The 10,969-nt window shown below is 56.1% G+C and overlaps 5 protein-coding genes across 5 annotated transcripts; 2 read left to right on the forward strand and 3 right to left on the reverse strand.

Moving 5' to 3' along the window:
- The first annotated feature begins 144 nt into the window (after positions 1-144).
- N656DRAFT_784691 (calcineurin-like phosphoesterase) lies at positions 145-1,973 on the forward strand. The gene is made up of 4 exons (XM_064816229.1): positions 145-247; positions 320-443; positions 504-594; positions 689-1,973. Exons 1-4 carry the CDS (start codon positions 231-233, stop codon positions 1,795-1,797), a joined length of 1,341 nt encoding a protein of 446 aa, XP_064665499.1. The 5' UTR covers positions 145-230; the 3' UTR covers positions 1,798-1,973.
- A 1,125-nt stretch (positions 1,974-3,098) lies between these two features.
- N656DRAFT_693211 (uncharacterized protein) lies at positions 3,099-3,560 on the reverse strand (the record flags this gene model as incomplete). Its single annotated transcript, XM_064810666.1, has 1 exon — positions 3,099-3,560. A coding segment is annotated over one exon (462 nt), but the record flags the coding sequence as incomplete, so codon positions are not given.
- Positions 3,561-3,931: 371 nt separating this feature from the next.
- Positions 3,932-4,713, reverse strand: N656DRAFT_455061 (uncharacterized protein). Its single transcript, XM_064809701.1, has 4 exons — positions 4,583-4,713; positions 4,502-4,521; positions 4,260-4,442; positions 3,932-4,201 (listed from the first exon to the last, which is right to left on the reverse strand). Exons 1-4 carry the CDS (start codon positions 4,583-4,585, stop codon positions 4,123-4,125), a joined length of 285 nt encoding a protein of 94 aa, XP_064665501.1. The 5' UTR covers positions 4,586-4,713; the 3' UTR covers positions 3,932-4,122.
- Positions 4,714-4,899: 186 nt separating this feature from the next.
- On the forward strand, positions 4,900-6,679 carry N656DRAFT_784693 (ribonuclease III). Its single transcript, XM_064816230.1, has one exon. The coding sequence runs from the start codon at positions 5,075-5,077 to the stop codon at positions 6,341-6,343; it is 1,269 nt and encodes a 422-aa protein (XP_064665502.1). The 5' UTR covers positions 4,900-5,074; the 3' UTR covers positions 6,344-6,679.
- A 226-nt stretch (positions 6,680-6,905) lies between these two features.
- On the reverse strand, positions 6,906-9,398 carry N656DRAFT_802206 (FabD/lysophospholipase-like protein; the record flags this gene model as incomplete). Its single annotated transcript, XM_064818220.1, has 1 exon — positions 6,906-9,398. The coding sequence occupies one exon, from the start codon at positions 9,396-9,398 to the stop codon at positions 6,906-6,908; it is 2,493 nt and encodes an 830-aa protein (XP_064665503.1).
- Between the last annotated feature and the right edge of the window lie 1,571 nt (positions 9,399-10,969).

Consider the following 10,969-nt stretch of genomic DNA (forward strand, 5'->3'; position numbering starts at 1 on the left):
AGAGCGGCAACACCTCTTGATACATCGACTATCTTGACGACCGCTTTTTGCTAATTCTTTTTGCAAGAGCCTGCCCCTTTGAAAGGCCGGTACAGGGTACCTAAGCACAATGCGAGTTAGTTGATGGGTTCAAACATCTCCCATCTTTTTTGGGGATCTCAGCCACAGCAAATTCGGACTGCCCGTCTGTTCCCAACTGCCCTCGCCGCTAGACACCCCACTTGCCCAGCATGAGCGACCTCGACAGGTGAGTGTCGCGGCCATCGGATAATGCAACCATTCCCCAAATCGTATTCCATTCCTAACATTTCCACGATAGGGCCATCGCCCAATTGCGTGCATGCCGACCCATTCCGGAAGCGGAAGTCCGCCAGCTCTGCCACAAGGCCAGGGAGCTGCTCATTGAGGAGGGGAATGTCGTCACGGTCAACGCGCCGGTCACAGTATGCGCCACTGCTTGCGGGAGCGATGTGGGTTGTTCCTTGGGCTGATCAGAGTTACAGATATGCGGGGATATTCATGGCCAGTTCCATGATCTGATGGAACTCTTCCGGGTTGGAGGCGACGTCCCCGACACAAACTACCTTTTTATGGGTATGCGCGAGCGAGAGCAGCGATTGTTTCCCCTTGCAGCTTCACGAACTTGTCGGCTCCCCTAGTGCTAACATCTGCCGATCCTCACCTCCAGGCGATTTCGTCGACCGCGGCTTCTACTCGCTCGAATCCTTCCTCCTGCTACTCTGCCTGAAAGTGCGGTACCCAGACCGCATGACCCTCATCCGGGGGAACCACGAATCGCGCCAGATCACGACCGTCTACGGCTTCTACGACGAGTGCCTGCGGAAATACGGCAGCGCCAACGTGTGGCGCTACTGCTGCGACGTCTTTGACTACCTCGCCCTCGGCGCCATCGTCCTGGGCGCCTCAAACACCCTGCCCTCCAGCAGCGGCCAGCCCGCAGCCTCGCCGCCTGCCGACGAAGTCGAGATCGAGGTGCACAACGCCCACGGCCACGTCATATCACGCTTCCTACGCCCAAAAGAGACAAAGGGGGATGGTACGGGAGGGGCTAGGACTGCGAGTCCCAACGGGGGGTTGAGTAATGGGGTATCAAGCGACAGCAGCAGTGGCAGCGGGAGTGGGAGCGCATCCTCATCGGCGCCCGCAAACACAGGCCCGCCGGGGTCAGGCGCGTCGGGATCGAGCGGCGGGTCGGTCGGCAATCCAGCCGGCGCGGTCCTGTGCGTGCACGGGGGTTTGAGTCCGCTGATCGACATGGTGGATAAGATCCGCTTGCTCGACCGCAAGCAGGAGGTGCCGCACGAAGGGGCCATGTGTGACCTGCTGTGGTCGGATCCGGACGAGATTGACGGCTGGGGCCTGTCGCCGCGCGGCGCGGGGTTCCTGTTTGGCGCCGACATTGTCAAGGTATTCAACCACCGCAACGACCTCAGCCTTATCGCGCGCGCGCACCAGCTTGTCATGGAAGGGTTCAAGGAAATGTTTGATGCGAGCATCGTCACGGTATGGTCGGCGCCAAACTACTGCTACCGCTGCGGCAACGTGGCCGCGCTGCTCGAGCTGTCCGAGGACGAGTCCGGCCTGGGCGTGCTGGCGCGGAGCAATGGCGAGGTGAATCGGAGCGATGGAGGGGTTGGGCCGCGCGGCGTGCTGATGGAGAATGACCTCATGGGCGCAAGGAGCGGGCCGGCGAGGAGATACCGCGTCTTTCAGGCGGCGCCGCAGGACTCGAGGGGGATGCCAGCTAAGAAACCGGTGGCTGATTACTTCTTGTAATGAACCGATGTTCTGTGTTATGATGAAAACGAACCATGACAGAATGGTGAATGGTTGGCTGGGTTGGGTTGGAGTGACTGATGCCATGTCTGGACGTCAAGCCAGGGCAAAGACTCTTTTTTTATTGTATTGTATCATCCTATACCACGAATCTGACACCGCATGGCCCAACCCCTACCAAACTGAGTCCCTACCAAACTGAGCAAGTCTTTTTTAGAAGTTTTGCCGCATCCCACCAGCTGCTCCTATCTGGTCCCTTCACATCCGCCTCTACGACCAGCCCCTATAACGCCGTTACTGGACCCTGATACATTAACGCCCCGATCGCTCGTGACGTTGTCCTGTCGGCGGCCGCCCCGTTGGTGTTGCTATTGGGCATGTTACCAGAAACCGATCCCTTGCATGGGGTGGGTGAGGATACGCTCTAAAATAGGGGGTGTGGGAATCTGTATCGCACACGACGTTGAATGGGTATGGTTCATTGAGATGTAGTGGAGCTAGCATCTGGATGTAGAGGAATGTTGGCCAAATCTCCTTTGTCTGGTACCTTCCGGTGAATGCATTCCCCACGGAATATGGAGACTTGATGCCCCGTGAGACAGCCAGGACGGACGAAGCAAGCAAGATAGTTAGTTCGTTAGGATCAGGTAATGAATGGAGGTTCTACGCAAGACATTAGAGAGTCTGCATCATGCGCTCTGGGGGGTAGCGGGCGAAGTTGAACAGTGCAGGAGTGGAAGAAAGGGGCGGGAACTACGTCGTTAGCCATTATAACCCGGGCAGGTACGCAGATAGTATGCCAATACAGCTACCCCGGAATGTCACACACGCAACTGATGATGCTCAAGTACCTGCTATATGCCGCAAATCGACTCCTACAAGTGGCTGGTTTTTGATATTTGCATCTGCGGACACTGACTTTGTTATATGGAGTACAATGAAGCTGTTCTACCTAATTCGAACTTTTTTAGGTTGGCGGAATTACTGTGGTGTCACGTTGTCTTGAGAGATATGGAGATATTTGGTATACTAATCAATCTGTTCAGTGCTGGCCGTTGACCATACAATGAGGGCATGTCAAAGGCCTGAAAGCTACTGTAAACCTTTTCCAAGGCTAGCTTTCCCATAGCTACCTTTCCCATAGCTACCTTTCCCAAAGCTACCTCTCCCAAAGCTACCATAGTCCACTCATACACCTACCCAGTTGCGGTGTTCAGATTCTTCCAATCAATGGCTTACCACTGCTGCTCCCAGTCGGGCAGAACGCTGTTTCGCAGGTCATCAAAGTTCTGCTTGTCAATCTCCATAGCCACCCTATCGTTCTCGGCTCCTGACAGTTCGTATCGTAGTCTGGATTCGGCATACTTAGTCCACAGGTTAGCGCAAAGGGCTGACCACTGCTGGAGGTGCTTCCGCCGCTGACAAGCAGAACACATTCTTGGAAAGGTACCACCCTCGGGGATTGTCTTGGGAAGATACCAGATGGAGATGCCGGTCAGCATGCGGGGCTTGATGCTATGCGGGCAAAAGACGCACTGCAAGTCCAAGCGGCAAGCCGGACACTCGTTGTTGTTTCGCAGCCACCGTTTGAGACAGCGGTGGCCGAAGACGTGTCCGCAGGGAAGAAGACACGGAACTGTATCCGGCGGGCTGTAAGTCTCAAAGACATCATCCGGTGGAAGAGTGAGCTTGGATTCCATGCAGATTGGGCACACAATGTTGTCATCAGTTTGGCAAAAGGTCCAAATCGGATCCGGCGTGAAATGGCCCTCTTGGTCGGCTGGGTCATCGGGAGGGTTGTTAGCCGCGTTACTGGCCGGAGCGTGAGCGTGGATGTGAGCCTGGTGTTGAGCTTGGCCGTGAGCTTGGCCGTGAGCTGGACCGCCATCAGCCGGAGCATCAGCGGGAGCGTTAGCGGGATCGTGAACTGGATTATCAGCCATTTTGGTGGGTGTTGGTGCAAATGGAGTAATCAGAGGGGGATTGCAACGGGGGGTCACTGCATTTATATACACCGGGAGACATTAGATTGACAAAGTGACAACGGAGCTGTTCAAGCCAGGGTATACCGATGATGGAGTGAATTTGGTTTGCGAAAATCAGGCGAAAGGGACATAATCATCATGTCTCACCGGACAGGGTGACTATTCCGAGAGGCAAAGCCAAGGGGAAATAACCTTCCGTTGGTCCAACCGCTCCGCACAAGCCCGATAAGTCAAGGAAAATGTGAGGCTCCGGGTGACATCCTGGGGCAAGTAACGTTTATGCCATTTCATTCCATGTACAGTACAAGTAGAAGCCCCCCCAAGGCCTAGGCAATACGGATCATGACGCCTCCGTATTCGACTGTTCTGCTGCCTTCTCCTTTTGCTTCTTCTCGTACTCGATAATTTGCTTGCTCCAACTGCCAGAAACAACCACGGTTAGCGATGCCATCCAACCAAGAGAAGTCACCAACATACTATCTGCTTGGGTAGAATCGATCGGGCTCGGGCATCTTGTGGCGGTACTCCAACTCGGCGCTCAGCTTCCACACCATTGCCGTGATGCCGAAGATGACGACTGTGAAAAACGCCGTGTTGGCCTTCCAATTGGCCGGCTGCGAATACCAACCACCGGCCGGCGACCAGACGTGCTTGGGATAGCTGCGAGTTGGGTGTGATTAGAGACTGGGAAGTTGCCGACCTTCGACCGAAAGACTTACGGGATCTTGCGCCCGCCGCCCTAGAACGTCAAAGTCTATAATCAGTAAATTGAAGGTAAACTCAAGCAGAAAAAAACGTACCATTGTAAGTCGTCTGACTGGTGTGGAAAGAGCGCGGGATAGGTGACGGCGGTAGAAGAATGCGATGTTGAACCTCGAATGTCGTCGTTGTCGAGGTTGTGCAAGCCAATCAATCGCCGCGAATTGGAGCTGCATGCATACGGATACGAATGGGGCATTACCTCACGTCTGTACGGTAACGTTACTGTACTGTGTAAGGTGCATCGTGTAAGTTACAAAAATGCGCCAAGCATAAGGTAATTATGTCAGCCAATCATTCCCCTAACCCTGCAACGGCATTGGGCCGAGACGGAAGCTCCATCTCGCGCATTGGAGAACTTTTTTCCTCTCCGTGTCTGACGGCGACTTGGGAGGAAAGGCACCACACGCGACCGGCAGCACACCACCAAGTGCCAAACTGCAGTCCGCGTCTTTGTCCACGACCGGGTCCCGGCACGCACCGCGAACCTCACCCGGGTTTTCGAACCCAATTCCAGCTCCAGAGCATCGCCCATGAAGAGGTTACGACTCGACCGATGGACGGGCCAGTTGCTCGTGGCTCGCCCCGGAGCTTCGCCGGTCTCGACTTCCTTAGCCGCTTTCCGACCTGCATCTGCTCCTAGATGCGCCGCCGTGCGGCATCAATCCACAGCCGCAACACCATTTACGGAAGATAGTATCCCGGACGACCATGACGGGACAGATCACACACGCTTTCCTCCCCTCGAGAAGCTCCCTCCGCGATCAACCAGTCTCCCATCTCCACTACCCGAGCGGGCGCTGCAGTCGCCGAAATTGGCCGCTCTGCATGCCCGGTTATCCCTTTCTCAAAAGCTTCCTCTCCAGACGCTCGCACGAGCGCTGGTTGACGCCTCAGCCGACAAGAACCCCCAATTCAACAATTCGAACCTCGCTTTTGTCGGCATGACCCTTATCAACTACCACGTCGCCGAGTGGCTCATGTGCCGGTTTCCGCGCCTGCCCATGGAGGTCTTGTATAGCGCCATGAAGGCCTATGCCGGCCCCACGGCGCTGCACCAAGTAGCACGGTCATGGGGCATCGAGTACGCCGCCGCGCCAGGCGGTGAGGTTGACCCGGGCCTGCTGCAGTTCTCGCTGAAGGAAAGGGGCGATGCCATGACAACCTTTGGCTACAAACGCGCAGAGGCCGAATACCTCGACAAGTACAAGTTCCGCCACGGCATCAGCAGCCGCGTGGTGCTCGACGACGACTTTGGCGAGACGGTCCACAACCGGCTGAGCAACGAGGCCCTGGCCGCGCGGCCCGACACCGAGTACGGCAACGAGCTGACGCGGTCGCTGGCCGAGATGGCCTTTGCCACGTGCGCGCGGGCCATCGTCGGCGCCATCTACGCGCACTGCGGGCGCGAGACGGTCAAGGACTTTGTCAACGCGCACGTGCTCTCGCGGACGCTCGACATATCTAAACTCTTCAGCTTCAGAAAGCCCACGACGGAGCTCTCGCTGCTGTGCGCCCGCGAGGACTTTGAGCCGCCCGTCGCCCGCCTGCTCTCCGAGACGGGTCGCCTCTCGCGCACGCCGGTATTCGTGGTCGGCATCTACTCGGGCAACGACAAGCTCGGCGAGGCGGCCGGCTCCACCCTCGAGCAGGCCCGCTACAAGGCCGCCACGAACGCTCTTAAAAGCTGGTACCTGTACAGCCCCGGCGAACACGTGCGCGTGCCCAGCGACATGCTGAGCGAGGGTGCTAAGCCCTGGGAGCCCGTGTACATGGATATTGGTGAGATTATTGCGCGGTAAATGGGCTCGGTCGAGGTGGCAGAGGCTGCGAAGCTCCGAAATCGATGCTGCAGAGCAGCGCTCGAGGGGTGAGAAGGAGAGCGACGGGATAGAATTTCCCTTCTTCCACGTTCTAGCACGGGAAAGGGAAAACACATATTGTACGATTTAGCACATCAGGACATCCATCTGCATGGGCTGGCAACGCGGCGCTTCCCGGGCGCGGTTGATTTATGGATGGAGTTGGGGAGAGAGACACGAGACCCGCCTCTCAGGCCGTGTCAGTGTAGTAGTCAGTGTATATGTATAGTATTTTACCATACTACTAGAAGGCGCCACGTAGAAACAATGTATCTCGCACGCCTCATCGGAGAGTGTGCTCCTGTTATTAGATACCTGAAGCTTTGGTATACGTCACTACATTTTCACCCTCGCCATATAGGTAGGTATAAACCGAGCACCCGGAGCCCTTCGAAACGCCAACACTTCTATAAAGAACAGCATCATCAACCACCCACTCTCTTCCCCTCCCAGTATATAAACCCAATAGACCCTTCCAGCACAACAGCGCCAGCCGCTCAAACTAACTAAAATGATCCCCCTCCCCCCACCTCCCAAGCAAAACCCCGCGCCTGACGAGGGCCCGGAACCGCTCCTCAGCCTGCGCCTCGAGGCGGCGCTTCCTCTTGCGCTCGTAGACGGCGCGCACCGTGGCGCGGATTTGTTCTTTACCCTCGGCGTAATTGGCGCGCGCCAGGCGCACCACATCGTCGACTTGTTTTGGGGTGTAAACAAAGTTCCACGTGCTCATGTAGTCGCTCATAGCCACGTCGACGCCCGGCACGGCGACCTCGTTGGCCAGGAGGGGAAGGTACGCCACAGCGATGCCCGCGTCCGGCGACGTCAGACGCCACGACGAGGTATCGTCCACAGGCGGCGGCGGCGGGTGGTCTGACGACCGCTCCTCGGTCGTGCCGACCCATACCGTGCAGTAGCCTAGTTCGGTGGTGGCTTTGGTTTGTTTTTGGGCTTCGGTTTGGGGTTCGACGGATTCTTCTTGCCCGTTAATAGGGGTCGTGGTGGCGTTGCCACTGGCTTTCGGAACGGCGGCCGGGTGCAGGGCTTGTTGATCCGTCTTGGCTTGGGCGACTTTGCCTTCTGCCTCGGCAGCGGAGTGGGCTTGGGCCTGGTCCAGCTCGGCGGCGGCTTCGGCGGGCGGCTCGGAGGGTTTGGGCCAGCCGATGCCTACCGGCCAGCCCTTGATACCTCGCTGTCGGGCGTAGCCTTCTACGACGGAGAGCCAGTTGTCGGTTTTGATATCGGCTGAAGCGTCGAATGCTATGATAAGATCCACGTCGCGGCCGGGCCGGAGAAGAGGATAGATGGGTAGGTTGTTGGACATGCCGGCGTCCATGAGTTGAATGTACTGGTTGTCGTAGACTCCTTGGGGCACTGCCTGCGGGAGTTTGCCGTACATGCCGTGGACTGGGTTAGGGATAGTCGCCGGCTCGATGGGGTGGACCATGCTGAGATCTTTGTTATGGCCCCATATTAGCTCGTCAACCGCGGTGAAGCCGGCAATACTCTGGACGAGCGGCCTGATCTCGCGGTAGTAATGGCTCAGAGTTGCGCAAAATGCGCTGCCCCAAATCCCCAAGAGTAAGGGCATACGAATCTCCGGCAGGCGAAACCCAGAAGGCTCAGGCACGTCTGAGCCATTTTTGAACCTTCGGCCTAGCGCCCATGTAGGAATCCCGGCTGAGAATTCCTCGCAAAAGAACTCGTAGGGCGTGATCTCGAACCACTGAAACCACGCCTCTCTTCTGGCCCGATCCTTGGCCTCCTCTGAGATGGACCCCGGGCCGCCATAATCTGGAGAATCCAACTCGGGTATCTCGTGCCGCACTGCAGTATAGATGGGCAGTGGATTTTGGCCGTATCGTATGAATTCTGCCTGGTTTGACAGCTTGAAATCCTTCTCGTTCACCCCCAACTCATTTTTTGGAACTAACAATCTCGCAGCCAGGAGTATCCCGTAAATGTCGACGAGCCCAAACTCGGCCCCGGGGTCGCCCTTGAGTTTCTCCACCAAGCCGCTTAGCAGGTACTTATTTGTCGGAGAAGACATTAGAGAAACGAAGGCCACGGGCGGGTATGCGATGTGAGTGCCAAGCCGAGCCTTGAGGTGGTCGATAGCTCGCCGAAAATCGGCCCCTGTCACCGACGAGTAATACAGCGTCTGAAGCCAGCAAGAGCCACTGACGCCCGACAAATAGGTGATGCAGTCGAAGAGCCCATCCTCTACCGTTGCTAGGTAAGACCCTGTCCCGGCGACGAGTGCCCTCAGACCACCTCCAGAACCGCACATGGCGATGGTCGGGATGTCGTCTGGGTGAATATCCTCCTCATTCAGCCCAAGATACCTGGCTAGCGCAGGCACAATGACCTTCTTTCTACGCTCTAGGAACGTCTTCTCGTCGTCGCAGAGGTCGTCCGAGACACGAACGTTTGCCGAGTAGCGAATCTCGGGGTGGATAAATGGATCATGTGCCTCCTGCCAGATTTCGGCGGCCAGTGATCCGGGAGCCATGTTCAACTCGCGCTGCAGCTTTCTGACGTAGCCGGGTATGTTCCTCGTCCACTCGGGCATGATCAAGTCGACCACCTTTTCGGACAGGCCGTCTGTTGACGGAACAAGCGACTCGAGGTTCCGGACAAATCTGTTCCACGCGCTCGCGCTCTCGTCGCACTCGCCCTCAGCATCACGGGTCTGGTCTGATGTTACCCGGGGATTCCCTGGGGCCAGATTTCTCCTAATACCGTCGCTATGCTGGAATGCATCAGCCGGGTAAAGCCAGACCGCAAACAAGCCGCTGGTGGCAGCCACCGCTATCAGTTTAGATAGGCGCACTTTCGGTTTGGCATCATGCCGTGGTAAGATCAGGTAGCGCTGTGAGGGCGGAAAGCCCCTAGTCTCTGGTTTGGGCCTTTTGCTGAGGAAACCGACGCTTCTCTGAGAAAAGGTCAACAGCCTTAAGCCGTTGAGGCTCGCGATGTTTCTTGAGTGCAGACCCATGGTGGCTCGGAGCCAACAGAGGGACTGTCAAACATTTATTGCACTATTATCCGTATCGGCGTTCCCACATGGTCCTGCTGATGGTGCTGTTTCTCGTCACGCTCATGTTAATGTTAGCAGACAATGTCGCGAAGAGCAGTTCTGTCATGGAAAATTCAATTCTCAATTAACGTTTATGGTCCGATGTGGTGTTGCGGCTCCTTGACATCATCGGTCTCCATGCAGGAAAAAGCTGCACGGATTGGGAATGTGAACAGGGGGCCCGGCCCGCTCTGATCGATCCATAACAAGTCTTCTAGATCTTCGACCATTACCCAAAGAACGGACCTCGCCGAGCGGCCGAGGATTCTTCCACCCCTGAATGGATAACCAAGGGACCGATTAACTTGCATTGTACGGAGCAAATACCTTCAGAATGCATGCCATGGGCAACCATCCTTGGGAGGTCTGGTTAAGGGCGGATTCCCTCCGTGTCGGCCTTGCTTGGGTTTGGATGAATCGGATCCGAAAAGAGTCGATGAACGGGCCCTTTGCTGAGCCGATGGAAAGTGAAAAGCCGAGTCTCGGCCGATCCAAGCACACCTCACAGCGAATCATGTGCCGCCATCCAACCAAACACCGTGCTGCGAAGGACCTGGCATGGGCGCCCCTTCCCCCTATCCCGCGCTCACACCACCAATCGTGAGATACCTGCCCGTTAGATCGAGGCCCAATGCGCGGCTGCCAAGTAGTAGAGTGGTGACGTTGAGCTGCTGCTGCACGACAGCAGCCATAGATCTTTTCGCATATCATGACTGTGCTGAGAAGCATGAAGAGATGCGGTTTGCTCCGTATAAGCGAAGACATCGCAGCAGCGAGAGCAGAGATTGCCAAGCCTCGGTAAATTGTACCCAGGGGTTTTGGGAGCTTCATTTTCCCAATTTCGATCGACTTCCTCAATCCCAGCAATCACGCGTGGCTGACATGGCATGTCACACCAACTCAAAACTTTTCTCGATAAAGAAGCAAAACTGCTTGGCCATCACTTCAATCGAGTGATGGCTCTCTTGATGTCGATTCAAGCTTCACAGATTGAAACACTCAATCCAATGAAGAGATGGCGACAAACCCGTTGTGTAACTTACGTCCAACGGACCATGGCCAATGCTGCATCGTTGGGGCACAAGGTTCCCCAGAGCCTCAAGGACCTCGCGGATCCGTGTGCAGTCCTTGAATCGAGTTCCTGATCTCAAGTGATCCCTAACTTACAGTACCACAATGAGGCGTCTTCGAGTTGGATTCGGTGTCCTCAATTCGGAGCGACACCATTGCTACGTCGGAAAGCCCACTTGGTAAGATGCACATTCGCTGACACTGTTGCTGAGATACGAATGTTCTAGTAGTGTAGTATACAGGAGGACGGAGAAGTATATGTACGGCCATTGACGGGACAGTGGGGTCGGGTGTGGGCAACCGGGGTAGAGTTAAGTAGACCCATCACCATCGATGACATCGATGGAGAACGGCGTCTTCAGTCACAGATACGAGTTGAGGTGTTCTCGTAAAAGCAAGCAAAGAGTGTCCAATGCCAT

Source organism: Canariomyces notabilis (assembly GCF_033297395.1).
Source record: "Canariomyces notabilis strain CBS 508.74 unplaced genomic scaffold N656scaffold_36, whole genome shotgun sequence".
NCBI lineage: Eukaryota > Fungi > Ascomycota > Sordariomycetes > Sordariales > Chaetomiaceae > Canariomyces > Canariomyces notabilis.

Excerpts from the sequence above, each read along its gene's own strand:
- N656DRAFT_784693 (XM_064816230.1), top strand. The coding sequence starts at position 5,075 with ATGAAGAGGTTACGACTCGACCGATGGACGGGCCAGTTGCTCGTGGCT.
- N656DRAFT_784691 (XM_064816229.1), top strand. Across the intron at positions 444-503 it reads CGGTCAACGCGCCGGTCACA|ATATGCGGGGATATTCATGG; the intron begins GTATGCGCCACT and ends TCAGAGTTACAG. Across the intron at positions 595-688 it reads CACAAACTACCTTTTTATGG|GCGATTTCGTCGACCGCGGC; the intron begins GTATGCGCGAGC and ends CCTCACCTCCAG.
- N656DRAFT_455061 (XM_064809701.1), bottom strand. Across the intron at positions 4,443-4,501 it reads GGCGGCGGGCGCAAGATCCC|CTATCCCAAGCACGTCTGGT; the intron begins GTAAGTCTTTCG and ends CCCAACTCGCAG. Across the intron at positions 4,202-4,259 it reads CGATTCTACCCAAGCAGATA|TTGGAGCAAGCAAATTATCG; the intron begins GTATGTTGGTGA and ends TGTTTCTGGCAG.